Source organism: Zonotrichia albicollis, chromosome 1 (genome assembly GCF_047830755.1).
Source record: "Zonotrichia albicollis isolate bZonAlb1 chromosome 1, bZonAlb1.hap1, whole genome shotgun sequence".
Lineage (NCBI taxonomy): Eukaryota > Metazoa > Chordata > Aves > Passeriformes > Passerellidae > Zonotrichia > Zonotrichia albicollis.
Window position 1 is genome coordinate 103,414,022 of NC_133819.1, and position 13,185 is coordinate 103,427,206.

Genomic DNA, 13,185 nt, shown 5'->3' on the forward strand with positions numbered 1-13,185 from the left:
GGAAGCGCCAGCGGGGAACGCGATGAACTATCCCGATGGCTGAGGAGGTGCAGGTGCCCGGGGGAGGGCGGGGGCCGCCTGCATTCGGAAGGGACCCTGGGCTTCCGGACAGCCTCTCCCAGGACCTCTAAAACGCGGCCGGACGGCGGCTTTATCCTCCCACGTGCCAAGCCCCAAGGGACCAAGGTAACAAGTTTGGTCCCCAGAAACTCAGAGTAGCTCTCGGGCTTCCCAGGAAGCAGCTGGACCCTGGCGAGGGAAACAGCCATCGCGCCAACGCGTTACTGCCGTGTTTTCTCTCATCCCTTCTTCCCAGCTCCCGGCTGAGGTAAACCCACAGGCCGGTGTCCTTAAACAACACAGGAGGTATCCCACAGAGTAAACTCGGGGAAAGAAAAGGAAAGGAAAAACAAAAAAAAGGGAACAAAACTTGGATTCAAATCACAGAAGCCAAGAGATCATTATCTATGGGATTGAAACATTTGGAGCAATAAAACTTACTAAGAAGTTGCAATTGTAAAAACTCTGTTGCAGAGACTGGGAAATCGTTTCTCCTTATAAAGAAGACCCAGACTAATGCTAAGAAACATCTGTCTTCAGATCTCCTTACAAGATACTGCCAAAATATTTTTCTTGTCTCCTGCAGACCAAGTATTTTTGTCACACACTTCTTTTTTAACACAGCCAAGACTTGTACAACCCAGTTTATTTTCTGTTCTTTTTGCTAGCCTCTTAATTACTGCTATCTCGTATTTCTGCCACTTCCAGCCACGTCTGTTACTTTTTACTACTCCAGCAAGTACCTGACAGAAGTAACTTGTACCCACTTACTAGTTAACACCTTGCAGCTTTATCCATTTTCCCTCATCTTTTCAAGCAGATAAAACAGATTTCTGCAGCATTTTAAGATTTTACATCTATGTTCAGAAGAGTATTTAACTTGGAGAAGAAATTTGCTCTTTCCTCAATAGTTTCAATTTTGAATGAGGTCAGAAAGATATTACTGTAATAAAAGCAGGAACAACTTCTCCTTCCACAGGTACTTAACAAATTAAAAGTGAAAAAACAAAAACAACTTATAGGGCGGGAAGTACATATTAATTGGCTTTACTGTGCTTGAGTTACTATTTATTCTAAACTGGCACCAGCAGTGATGTGCAGAGGGAAGGAATCTGCTGTCCACAGAGTCTCTTGTTCACTGCCCGTTTGCCTTGTGCCCCAGGAAATGCTCCCTGGACATTCACACAAGCACAAGGAGTAAGTTCTCTGGAGTAGCTCATCTACTCATTAAAAATCAGTTCAAAACCAAGGATTTTAAATCTCTTATTCTGATAACCAGCTGTCCTGCCCAAGCTTCACTTCCTTCAGAAATAATTTCACAGACATCAGATCTCAAGCATTCTTGAATAATTTACGGCCTGGAGGGTAACAAATCTTTTTCATGAATATCTGTAACCTCCTACTAATAAATAATTAACTGTCTGGTCATTAACAATACTAAGAATAAAAAGCATTAAATTTCACAACATGGAGAATTTTTTTTTAACTTTTCCACTGAGTCTCCTTATATATTCCAGGAATGCTAAGGTTTGATGTATCAAGTGTTCCAATACTAAGAAATTCCAACTAATAACATGACCAATAAAATTTATTAAGTATTATATTTACAACTATTTACATATCCCTTCCATAGATTAATATTAAAATAGACAATATACAATTTAAGAATTTTAATTCAAAGGCATTTTGTTGGAAAAAATAGGCTCTGTTACGAGACCACCATATAAGAGCAAAAGGGTTTTTTTGTTTTACACAAAAATATTTTCAGTATAGGAAGTCATAGGTATGGCATTACAACAGCAGACTAATATGAAGTATGATTTTGTAAATATTACAACAGTTTAGGTATCAGTTATTGAAGGGAAGGAGTTCAGAGTCCTGTGGAGCATGCAATACAGTTCAATCCTCTTACAGTTATGGTGATGAAACAAGCAGCTAAATCAAACGCATGCCATACAAAAGGGAACTGCCAACCAGGAACACACTACACTTAATAAAAACGACAACTTTGGTCCAATAAAACATTAGACAAAAACAGTTTTACAGTTAAAATATCTATTTTATACAGGTTTGAACATTAATTACAAGACTATTTACATTTGCACAATATGTATAAAATAAATTATTTAAAAATGAAGACAATATTACATCTTTTTCCAAAAAGAATTCTGTACAGTAATTTACAAAACATAATAAGATTGATTCTTTTCCTCCAAGTCTTACACTTTCTTCCACAGGCTTTCTCATCATTTTTCTGTGGGAGTTCAACTGTTACTGAAGTTTCATAATACAAAGCTTTATAGCAGATTTTAAGTATCGTTTGCTTTTTGGTGGATGTTTTAGTTATTAACAGCTTCCAGCGCCGTAAACTCACCAGGTTTTGTCATCTTTTTCAGCAATAAGCCCTAAAGCTACAGGCAATTTTAAAACACAGATAACAGCAGTTATTGGGAATCTGAATTTAAAATCAGCATCCATCTTCTGTGTTTGAACAAGTGTCTGTGCCACACTTCTCTGCAGGAACACCTGAATTATGGAGAAAGGTAGTATTCCACAGAATTAAGTGCTCTGTCTCAAAATAAAAAATACCTTTGTGCATCACTGCACCTCAGTCTCCAGCTGTCCACGGCGAGGGACGAGCCAGACGGTGCTGGCTGTCATATGGGTGTCAGCTCAAAGTCATCATTAACATCAACAAGAGGAACATAGAACTCCTGAATTTCATAAATGCTGATAGATTTGTAGGTAGCAGGATCGAGCTCTTGCAGTTTGAGCTGCCACTCCAGTCTCTGCACTGCGTTCAGCGCCGCTGCTTCGTGCTGCTGCCTCATCAAAAGGCACGTCTGGTTTGAGATTGAGAAACAAGTTATTGAAGTATTTGAAAAAATATTATTGCAGCAAGTTTGAACACAGGAAATATCTCTAAGAGCCTCTCTGGTGATAGTAAATAATTCCCCCAGTATATATTTAGAAATTTGCAGAATATTCCACTACACTACATGGCAACAAAATTTAGGTTTTTTCTATACTGACAGACCTTCCTTTGTGTTGCCTCCACAGAAGCCCAAGATACTGCACACAAATCTATTCTTTACTCATCTCATCTTCATGCTGACATTAATTTTGGTTTGGTTTTTTTTTAAATGGAAAAACTAAGAAGTGTACCTTTAATTTGTCAAATTTATCATCAACATCCTGCAGCCATGACATGAACTGCCTTGCATTAAACCGATCCCTCACCGATGTTTTGCTGTCATCAGTCTGCAAAAAACAAACATTTATTAAAACCTGATGATTCAATCTGAAACATTAAAACACAAAACCTACTCTGTGGGACATAAACAGTAAACAATCCCACAAACACTGCTTCCCATGGAAAAACAGATTCAAAGTACAAAGGTATATGAAAATATAAATATTGACCAACACTTCCCTCTGTGAGCCAGACGCTCACTAAAAATGGGAATTTTCAGATTTCCTCAAGCTATTTACTGTGCTCTGGTTTTGAAATTTAGAATGGGAAGCTTAAGGATTTACACCTTAAAGCCTTAACTAAAAAAGATCCTTCCACAAAATTACTGTCTCTTTTTTCTCTTTAAAATACAGTATCAAATCAATATCCCTCATGGAAAAGCAAAAACATTACTAAAGGAAAAATTAAGCAGCCTTATTTAACTGACTTCACAAGTATTGAAAGCAACTAAAAATATTTCTGCCATCACAATCCCCAAAAGGAGATTTAAAAATTGAGCAGACCTGTATTACGTCCTGCTTAATGAAATAGTTTTATTTTTAATTCCAACTTTTTCCAAAGGACTTGGAATGTTACATCTGTCCACTGTGAAAAATTAGATACACTCTATGCACAGTCCTAAAGCCAGACTATGCCAATCTAACATTTAAATTATAACCACTAAATACAAGAAGCTGCTGTTCCTCTTTCAGAGAGAAAAGAAGACACTGCAGGAATTTGTACACTGTAGCAGGAGGAACAAAACGAAGCCCAATCAAATGTGCAAAGATTGACCTTTCTAGAGAACAAAATAAGTTGTTTGCTAATGAGGTAACAGGAAAATTGCAGGATGCACTACAGGACAATGTCTTATGCATCTACATTCTTCCCATTAAACAAATTTGAACCAAGCCATCAAGCTGGTAGTATAAAACATTGATTTCAATTATATAAAAATGTATTTCATAATTTGCTGAATATTATATGCAAAGTAGTTTCCTAAGAAAAATTACCACAGACTAAAACACAAAGTTCTTGAAGCAGTGAGAGGGAAGGAGAGGCATTTTATTGCTCTTGTTATTATATAGATGGTAAAAAAATGGCAGTACTTGGGGGGCACATCTCAACTTCTCCCCCAACAAGGATTCCTTTTGTTTCATAAATTCAAATATGGAATTAGCTTACTTAAAACAAATTGTAAAATGTTAACTACAAAAATGCACTTATGTGCACAACTCACATATTCCTCATCTCTAAAAAGCTCAAGGCCTCTGAATTGGAGAAGAAATAAAGCAAAGGATTTTCTGGATTTTGGAAGAGAAAAATTTTTGCCCTTTCAGTTAGAAGTACTAAGGAAATGATGCTTTAAAAATTTATCTGTGTGAAGCTTAATATGAGACAACAATACAGTCTCCATAAACTGCTATCTCCTGCTGAATCACCTTGTAGGGCATAGCTCTAGTTCTTTAAAGACTGGGTAAAAATGTAGCAATTGACTGAAGAAACAAGGGAAGCTGTACCAATTCTATAAAGGGCTGCAGAACTAATGTAAAATCTCTCATATCTTGGAAATGTACGTGTTTCATTTTAAAATGCCCAACATCCAATGCACCAACACTTTTATTACACCCAAAATATCAACATTTCCTCCTTGGGTTATGTGCTTCTCACAGGTATCAAATGTTGGTCTGTGTTTGCTAATTGCAAAAACTGTCCACAAAATACCAACACCACGAGATAATTTTATTTTAGAGATACAGCTGCAGCCAACTTTTGAGTGACAGTCCATACAACATACACAGATTGTGAAGCACATTTCTTATTTTATATGTTTCAATCAGGACTAAATACTTACACAGAACATGTAAATAACAGGGCACAAGTAAGTCATATGGAGTCTGAAGTAATTTTGAAAAAGGTTATTTCATCTGGTAGCATTCAACATTTCACTGCTGGTCATCTGTTTTTTATGGTACAGTTCTAGCAGCTGCCTTGTACAGAGGAGGGAAGTGTAATGTGGATACGTCCACAAACATCTCCAGAGTTCACAAACCAATTTCATCACTTCACACACTACTGCATTCCAATTATCTGGATTTCTGATAGATGTCATCTTCTATTCTGATAATTTCTTTGCTCTTGTTTAAGCTATATTCGTAAGCTTCAAAAACATGTTCTGTTTATGACTGAAATCTGTTTTTTATAACAAAATCAGCAGAGGAATGTTCTTATTTTATCCATCTCATAATTCCTGGATTTGAAAGAAAACCAGACACGGCAGAAAACAGAAAGAACACATACATACACCCATATCCTCCCATTACTGTACACCCAATGGAGGCCTAATATAAGTAACAACCTATCATGGGCGTAATCTTAATTCCAGGCAAATCCACGACAATTTTGCTATGGGAACAGAATTCTCTCTGAATGCTTAAGCCAGGCTAGCAAGACCTTTTTGTCTGAAGCTGTGAAGGACAAATCTTTACCTGAGCATCCAGAGGCACATTGTACACCTCAGCATCCAGCAGCACAGTGCAGGCACTGAAGGGCAGAGTTTGATTAGCCAAGGTCCTGGCAGCTCGGTAGTGAACACGTAAAACCTCTTGCTCATTAGAGACAATAAGCTTTTCCTAATTAAGATATCAACATATAGACATACATTTAGTAAGTTAAACATTCATACAAATATCCACTAATTCAAACATATCTTTTCAGGGCTTACACTTTTGAACACTGTGAGAAATTGGATGCTGAAGGTAGGAGGGGTTGTTCTTCTAATCAAATAGGAAATTTCAATTTGATGATGCAAAGATTGTCCCATGGATTGTCCCATGTCAGAACTGAAAACACCTTCTCCTTAGCCCCAGCCTCCACTGATGGCTGAAAGTTTCCACTTACTGAGACAAGTCCTGGTTAATGAAGGTGGTGAAAGATGAAAGGTAGGAGGAGCATAGGCTTAGAATACACATTTGTGAATGTTAACTGTGTGAAGCCTTTTCTCCAGGAACACTGGCCAAGCAAACTGAAGCAGAAATGCATTATTTGCATGATAATGTTTTTAAAAACAACATGCAGCAACTCCCTAAATTCACATCTACATAAATATTCTTTCCTAAACTGAGACAACAAAAATACAACTCACTTGACAAAACTTGACTTACAGTTCTATAAAGTGGATATAATTTGAAGAACAGCCTATATGAACAAAATAACTAGGAATATGCGTAATTTTTTAAGACACAGAAAAATGTTTGTATGTGTTTACTGCTCTACAATAAAATGGCTCTAATTTTTATCAAAATAAAAGAAGGCACATTATAATATTATAATATATTTCCTGTTTTTCAGAAAACAGGAGAAGGACCACCTTTGCTTTGGTTAGAATCATAGAGTCTGTGCTGGAATGGACCTTAAATATTATCTATCTACAGCCCCCCAGCTGTGGGCAAGAACACCCTCCACTACACCAGTTTGGTCAGGGCTCCCCACAGCCTGGCACTGAACCCTGCCAGGGATGGGGCACCCACAGCTTCTCTGGGCAACCTCTTCCAGTGCCTCACCACCTCACAATAAAGAAATTTTCTTAATATCTAATCTAAATTTCTCTTCTTTTGGTTTACAACTGTACCTCCCCTTGTCTCATCACTATTTGCCTGTGTTAAAAGTCACTTTGCCTCTTTTTTACCCCTTTTAGTACTGAAAAGCACCAATGAAGTTTCCCAGGAGCCTTCTCTTATCCAGGCTGAACAGCCCCAGGTTTCTCAGTCTGTTCTCCATAAGAGAGGAGCTCCAGCCCTCTCATCAGTTTCCTGGCCCTGCTCTGGACTCACTCCAACAGGTCCATGTCCTCTTTCAGCTGGGGACCCCAGGGCTGGATGCAGCACTCTAAGGGAGGGATGTCCCACCAGAGCAGAGTAGAGGGACAGAATCCCCCCCCTTGCCCTGCTGGCCAAAGTCTTTTTAGTTGCAACTGATTTCTTTTCACTCAGAACTTGAACCACTTTTACAATTTCTGTGCTACTTATTTAATACTCTTCACTGAAATACAAAATTCAAGAAAAACCCCTCCCTCAGCTGGGTTTGTTAAGTCACATTGAAACTGTCAACTGAAAAAGTAACACACTGGGTTTGATGTGGCAGCTCCTTGTGTAACTATGTGGAAATCCTTGTGATGCATCCATGTCAGAAAGGGGCCCTGTCTGTGCCCACAAGCTATCTGGCTCACAATATTGGCATCTAAAGCTAGGTTACCAAGGAAAAAGGGGAACCTAAAATTACAGAATACTCATAAACCAGCAATATTTTCTCTATTTCTGTGCTCAAAGTCAGTGATGACTACAGATGTAACTCTAATATAATGTTAGGCAGTTTCTGAGCAGAATATTGCCAAACATGTTTCAGTCTTAGAGCCACACATGTCTCCTCTCAATACAGAATTTACTTTATCTTCAATTCTTTTAACTCAGTCAATTTGGATCTGAAGTCTACAATCATCATTAGCTTTTAAAACGACAGTGTGAAGCTTCCTTCCCACTGCTTCTAGGATAAATCTGGGACACAACTCAGAGCAATTAACAGAAAAAAGCTGTTGTCTTCCCAACTTGAGGGTTCTGCTAACAGCTGTTCAAACCATTTTGCCCCCCTACTTCAAAGTTTCTCCAATTAATAAATTTGGACAGAAAGAAGATTACTTCTAAGCATTGTTAAATTAAGAAAAATGTAGTCTGTTTGTTGAAAAGGCAAAAACCCCTAAAGCTTAAATCCAGGACATAAAAAAAAAAATTATTCTCACCCTTTCAATACTGTGCTGTAAACGCAGTTTCATCCTTACAACCTCCTGTTGTTTAAATAGCTCCTTAAGTGGGTCCGACAGTGATGGAGGTGGTGTAATCTGTGGAAAAAGTTTTATAAATAATATAGTGAATGTGTATTTCACATGTTTAGCATTGCTTATGTGATCTATTAAAAAAAAACCCAAGAAACAATAAGGCATTTTAAAAGAAAAATAATTTTACTTTTTTAAATTATGTGAATTCAATGTGTTTGCAGTGTTTGCAGTAAAAGGTTTTGAGAATTCCATACCATAAAATTAATAAACCCAAGTGAAAACAGCGTTTCAAGCTCCTTAGAGCTTTTAACCAGTCATTATCAGCATTCCATAGCTGTTCTTTTTAAAAGGCTATAGTGTATAATATAGTAAGAATACAATTTGCTTCCTGTTCTGAAGATTCTTTAAAGAACAGCTGCTTGTTTTGAGAAGATAAAAACTGCCTAGCAAAAAGCAAGAAAAAAGTAAAAAAAAGTAAAGTATTGCTAAAAAAACCCCAAACCCCTTGATACATTCATACAACAGCAACAGCATTTTATACTGCACAAAGATAACCAACCATACTCCTAATCTTGCAATCACACAGAACACAAGAAAGCACAAAAAGTAGACTAGAGACCCAGACACTAGCTTGAAAAAGTGATTCTTCCTGTCAGTTATTTCAGCAAGTTTTAAGAAACTTATTCCTTAGAAAGAAAATAATTTTAATAAATCAAATAGACTTGAGTGACATATCAATGCTGTTACTGATTTGCTATACTATAAACACTCTGCAACTTCAGTCAATTACAGTAAACAGCCAGAATTACTGTCTGGTCTGAGCTGTATGAAAAACACTGACAAGGCACCTGGAGCCCTCCTGGCAACTGCAGAAATCAGATGCTTTCTCAGAAGTAAATAATAAACTTCTTGGGAGTTTTAAGGCTCCATGCAAAGTTCACTTTCCTTTGTGCCAGTTCTATCTGACAGTTCAGCATGGGTTTTAACACCTGACAGATGCAAGAGCACTGATACTGCTTTGCAAAGACCCATTCAAACTACACGAAACACTGCCTACTACCACTGATACCCAAAAACCACAGCTCAAATACATACCTGCAGTTACTACTCATATCTAACACAAGCAGAAAGATAAATAACTCTTTTCAATAAAATAGATCCTTCAACTGTCAAGAAGTAATAAATCCATTATGGAATTACAGATACACTGTAGGTTAAACTAGACTATTAGTATCAGTCTTGCAACTATACATTCCAGTACCAAAGTGATTTATTTACCAGAAATGCTTAAATTAGTATTATATTCTTCTAATAATAATTATAATTATTTTGGGACTTTTTTTTTCCCAACTGGAAGTTAGCCAATGTCTCTGGAATTATAGCACATAATCTGAATAACTGATTACAGTTAATTCCTTAAATTATTATATTGTATAAAATGTAATTCAACTCCTTCACATTTCAAGCTACAAAACAAGATACTCTTCATTTTTCTAAGTGAAAACAGTTTGGTTCTCAAACCAGTAATGTTTATGGCATACGTCATTTTGTGTAAGCAGCAGTATTAAAAACAAATACACCTCCTATAGTCTATTTTTCTTTAAGACTTTGCATTCATGGTACAGTAGAACAGTCCTGTCACAGTCTTTCAATGAAATAAGACAAGATGCTTGTAAATAATATCAAGCTTAAGTTTTAAGAAACCCCAAACATCTCCCAAAATCTCCATTATTTTGCTTACAGAAAAGCACACAGATAAGAAGCAAGACAGAGTATCTAAATAAGCTTTGGGTTTATGCACATGGATTTTCCAAAAATAAAAATTTCAGAGCTGGCAAGCATCCTTATCACTTGAACAATTTCACAGAATCACAGAATGGTCTGGGTAGGAAGGGACCTCAGGGGTCATGGAGTTCCAAGCCCCCTGCCATGAGCAGGGATGCCACCCACTAGACCAGGTTACTCAAGGCCCCATCCAATCTGGCACTGAACACTTCCAAGGATGAGGTATCCACAGTTTCTCTTGGCAACCTGCTCCAGTGTCTCACCACTCACACAGTGAAGAATTTTTTCCTACTACCTAATCTAAACCTCTCTCAGTCTGAAGATGTAATGTCCTTGTAATGTCACTACATTTCAAATATTTTAAAGTGTTATTCCCTTAAATTTACAGACAGTTTGTGCAACAGAAATAAGAATCAACATCATAGAAAGAACCTGACAAGGAGCTGATCATCTAGACAGCAGAGCTGTGTGGTCTTCTATTTAAATGTGCAGAACTCTGTTTCAGCAGATTATGTTCAGCCCTGAACACAGATTATGTGATACTTGTGTGACACTGACAGGTCTCCATGACCCCAGAGATCCCTATTGCCACTGGATACATTCATAAACTCTTCACTTCTGCCCAGCCCAGCACCACCTGCCAAAATACTACGTTTGGTTACAGTCATTTATGGAATTTTCTGGTTTTTCCTCTCTTCTTGGAAACTTGGGAAGAGTGAGCCTCAGATTCTTAGGAGTCTGAACACAGGATTAGGGCAGTTGCACACCACCTGCTGGAAATTCCAGCTTGTGAAGCAGCACTGGATTCAGACAAAGGAAATTGGTTTCTTTGAGACCAGAAAGTCTGACTTAAAGGCTCTGAGGCAGGAACAGCCAGAGGAGCCTCCTGGACCTTCCAGTCAAAGAAACAACTACTAAAGAGAACACAAAAAACTGTGTAGGGAAAATACAAACACATAAGCTGGACTTGCAAGAACAGAGCATGAAACTGAACACCACAATAAAAAAGGCGCCCTCTGTTTTGCATAACCAAAGCATCAAACTATTTTAAGGGCCCAGACTCCACTCAGAAGAGAGAGAAGCAAACGGGCCCTGCCTGCTTCAGAGAATTCTCTTTTCCCAGTCTGAGAAATGACCCAGAAAAGCCAGACAGATCTTGGCCTTGTGCCTCTGCTCCACCTCCCTTGGAGCCAGCCATTAGGGCAGGTTTGATTGGCCAGAGCTCACGTTCAAGGCATGCCCTTCCCATCTCCAACACATCAAAATCCATCAGCAACTTTCCTGCAGGCCTTGCATGCCTCAAAACAAACACAGTTACAGCATCAACTCTTCACTCTATAAACCTTCAATCTCTATTTTGCCTGCTACAAACCTCCACTCTTCTATGTCATCCAAACAACTGGCCTGATCTAATGCTCTGTTTCATGTATTTTCAAAACAAGTTTCTAGTAATATCCTTAAAATTAGATCTTACTACTTGAGTTTCTACAGCAATGCCAAGGAGACTGGACAGAATCCCCTTTACTAAAAACACCTCTGCTAGATAGGCACAGGAGGATGGCAGTGAATCATCCTGGCACCTCCTCTCAGGAGACAATACAGATAAAGATGACTGAACCCTGCAGAACATGGAATAACCTGAAAGGCAACAGAGACAAGTACAATTGAAATTTCTCTGTTAGAAGAATCAGATTTGTTTCCTTCTATTTTGAACTGACCTGATGTCTCCTACCTTATGTTTTGTGTTTGTACTGGGGAGAGGGAAGCCATAATTCGTACATGAGTATCCTCACAGCCTTAGGTGATCCAGGCTGTAAGTTCCAATACATAAACAAGGCTGTGGAAACAAGGTTTTAGCACACCATCTCCTGGCTCCCACCTACAGCATGTCTGAAGTTCATCAGATAAACCACAGTGCATCATTAAAATTCCAATGCAGAGAGCAGTAAACACACTGTTCCATACACCAACCATTCCAAGTCTCAGTGTCAGAGCTAAATATGCAGTCTCCACACAGACCTACACAAAGGATATCTGTAACACAGCAATAATTAAAGAAAGAGTATCTACTTTCTCTCTATGTAAATTGATGAGGCAAAAATTTGGTTAACAGAGAATCATTAGAGAATTGAAGGAAAAAACTGCAAAACAAACACAACAAAAAGGTATTTTTATGGTTGCTTATTAAATTCTGCATTATAGGGAAAACAATATACTATTAATATTTCAGAGAGACTAAGCCTAGTCTTATTTTCACTTTATTGGATAATGTGTACAAGAAACAAACACTCATTTCTGAGAATGAAATGATCCTTGGTTTAGCAATTCCCTTGTTCACGGTACTTGTAACAGGAATTATTATGACTGTGACTTTCAGTGGTGACAAAATAAAATCATTAGACTGCGTACACAAGCAAATTCTGCAAGTAAGTTAAATCTGAAATATTATTAATGTTTTAAGCAATATTTTTTTTCTGAAAGGAAACCTGAGAAGTTTTATCAAAACTGTATACTTACACAAGTGACAGTAATTAAATACAGCACTTAGTTGTATTGGAGATCTTTTAGACAAACAAAACTGAATTGCTTAGAGTATCTTCTTATTTAGAGCAAAACTCATGCTTTTTCTTACACTTTAATTCTAATGAAAATATTCACCAATTTCCCAATAATTTATTTTGGCTGCTCAAAATTTATTACCTTCCTTTTTGCTTCTAGGAACTTGAAATAAAATGTTCCACCTGTTCTCTCTACTATCTGTAGAATATAACCAGGAGCATCAAAGTATATACAAAACAATTAACTGTTTAAAACATCATTACCATCAGAACACGTACATGTAAGGAGGTAAACCAGAAATCTAAATGAGACAAAAATCAGTAACTGTAATCCTTCAATTACATACTTACATTTCTATCTACCTTATTTAAAGAGGCTTTTCTTTTTAATGATTAATTAAAAGCCATTGATATTAGGAAGCACTTATCCATCTCTGGTATTTTCTTAACCTGTTACCTGAGATTTTGCTCTCCAATACCTAAATTTATTTTCATTAACTGCAGAGCTCCTATTATACACAGCAATAGAGACAGGAAGGAATTATAAGGCAGTGCTTTAATATCAAGTCAAAAACTCTGTCCTCCTTATGGTGTCTACACACGTTGCCATTTATGATTGGGAATTGAATTCTACTGCTCAGGTAGGAGATGAGCCAGGGAAAAATATATTCCAGGCTTCTCTGCTTTCCACTTATCTCAAATTAAGCACTGAAGTGTGA

At 37.5% G+C, this 13,185-nt stretch overlaps 1 protein-coding gene across 2 annotated transcripts in view; it reads right to left on the bottom strand.

The window, feature by feature from the left end:
* Positions 1-1,630: 1,630 nt before the first annotated feature.
* ANKRD12 (ankyrin repeat domain 12) overlaps positions 1,631-13,185 on the bottom strand; it is a 59,732-nt gene continuing 48,177 nt past the window's right edge. For both annotated transcript variants that reach the window (XM_074548495.1, XM_014266822.3), the window contains 4 exons: positions 8,088-8,186; positions 5,782-5,925; positions 3,226-3,321; positions 1,631-2,903 (listed from right to left, as the gene is read on the bottom strand). In XM_074548495.1, coding sequence (XP_074404596.1) covers positions 2,718-2,903; positions 3,226-3,321; positions 5,782-5,925; positions 8,088-8,186 — 525 coding nt within the window. In that variant the 3' untranslated portion in view covers positions 1,631-2,717. The remainder of the gene's footprint in view (positions 2,904-3,225; positions 3,322-5,781; positions 5,926-8,087; positions 8,187-13,185) is intronic.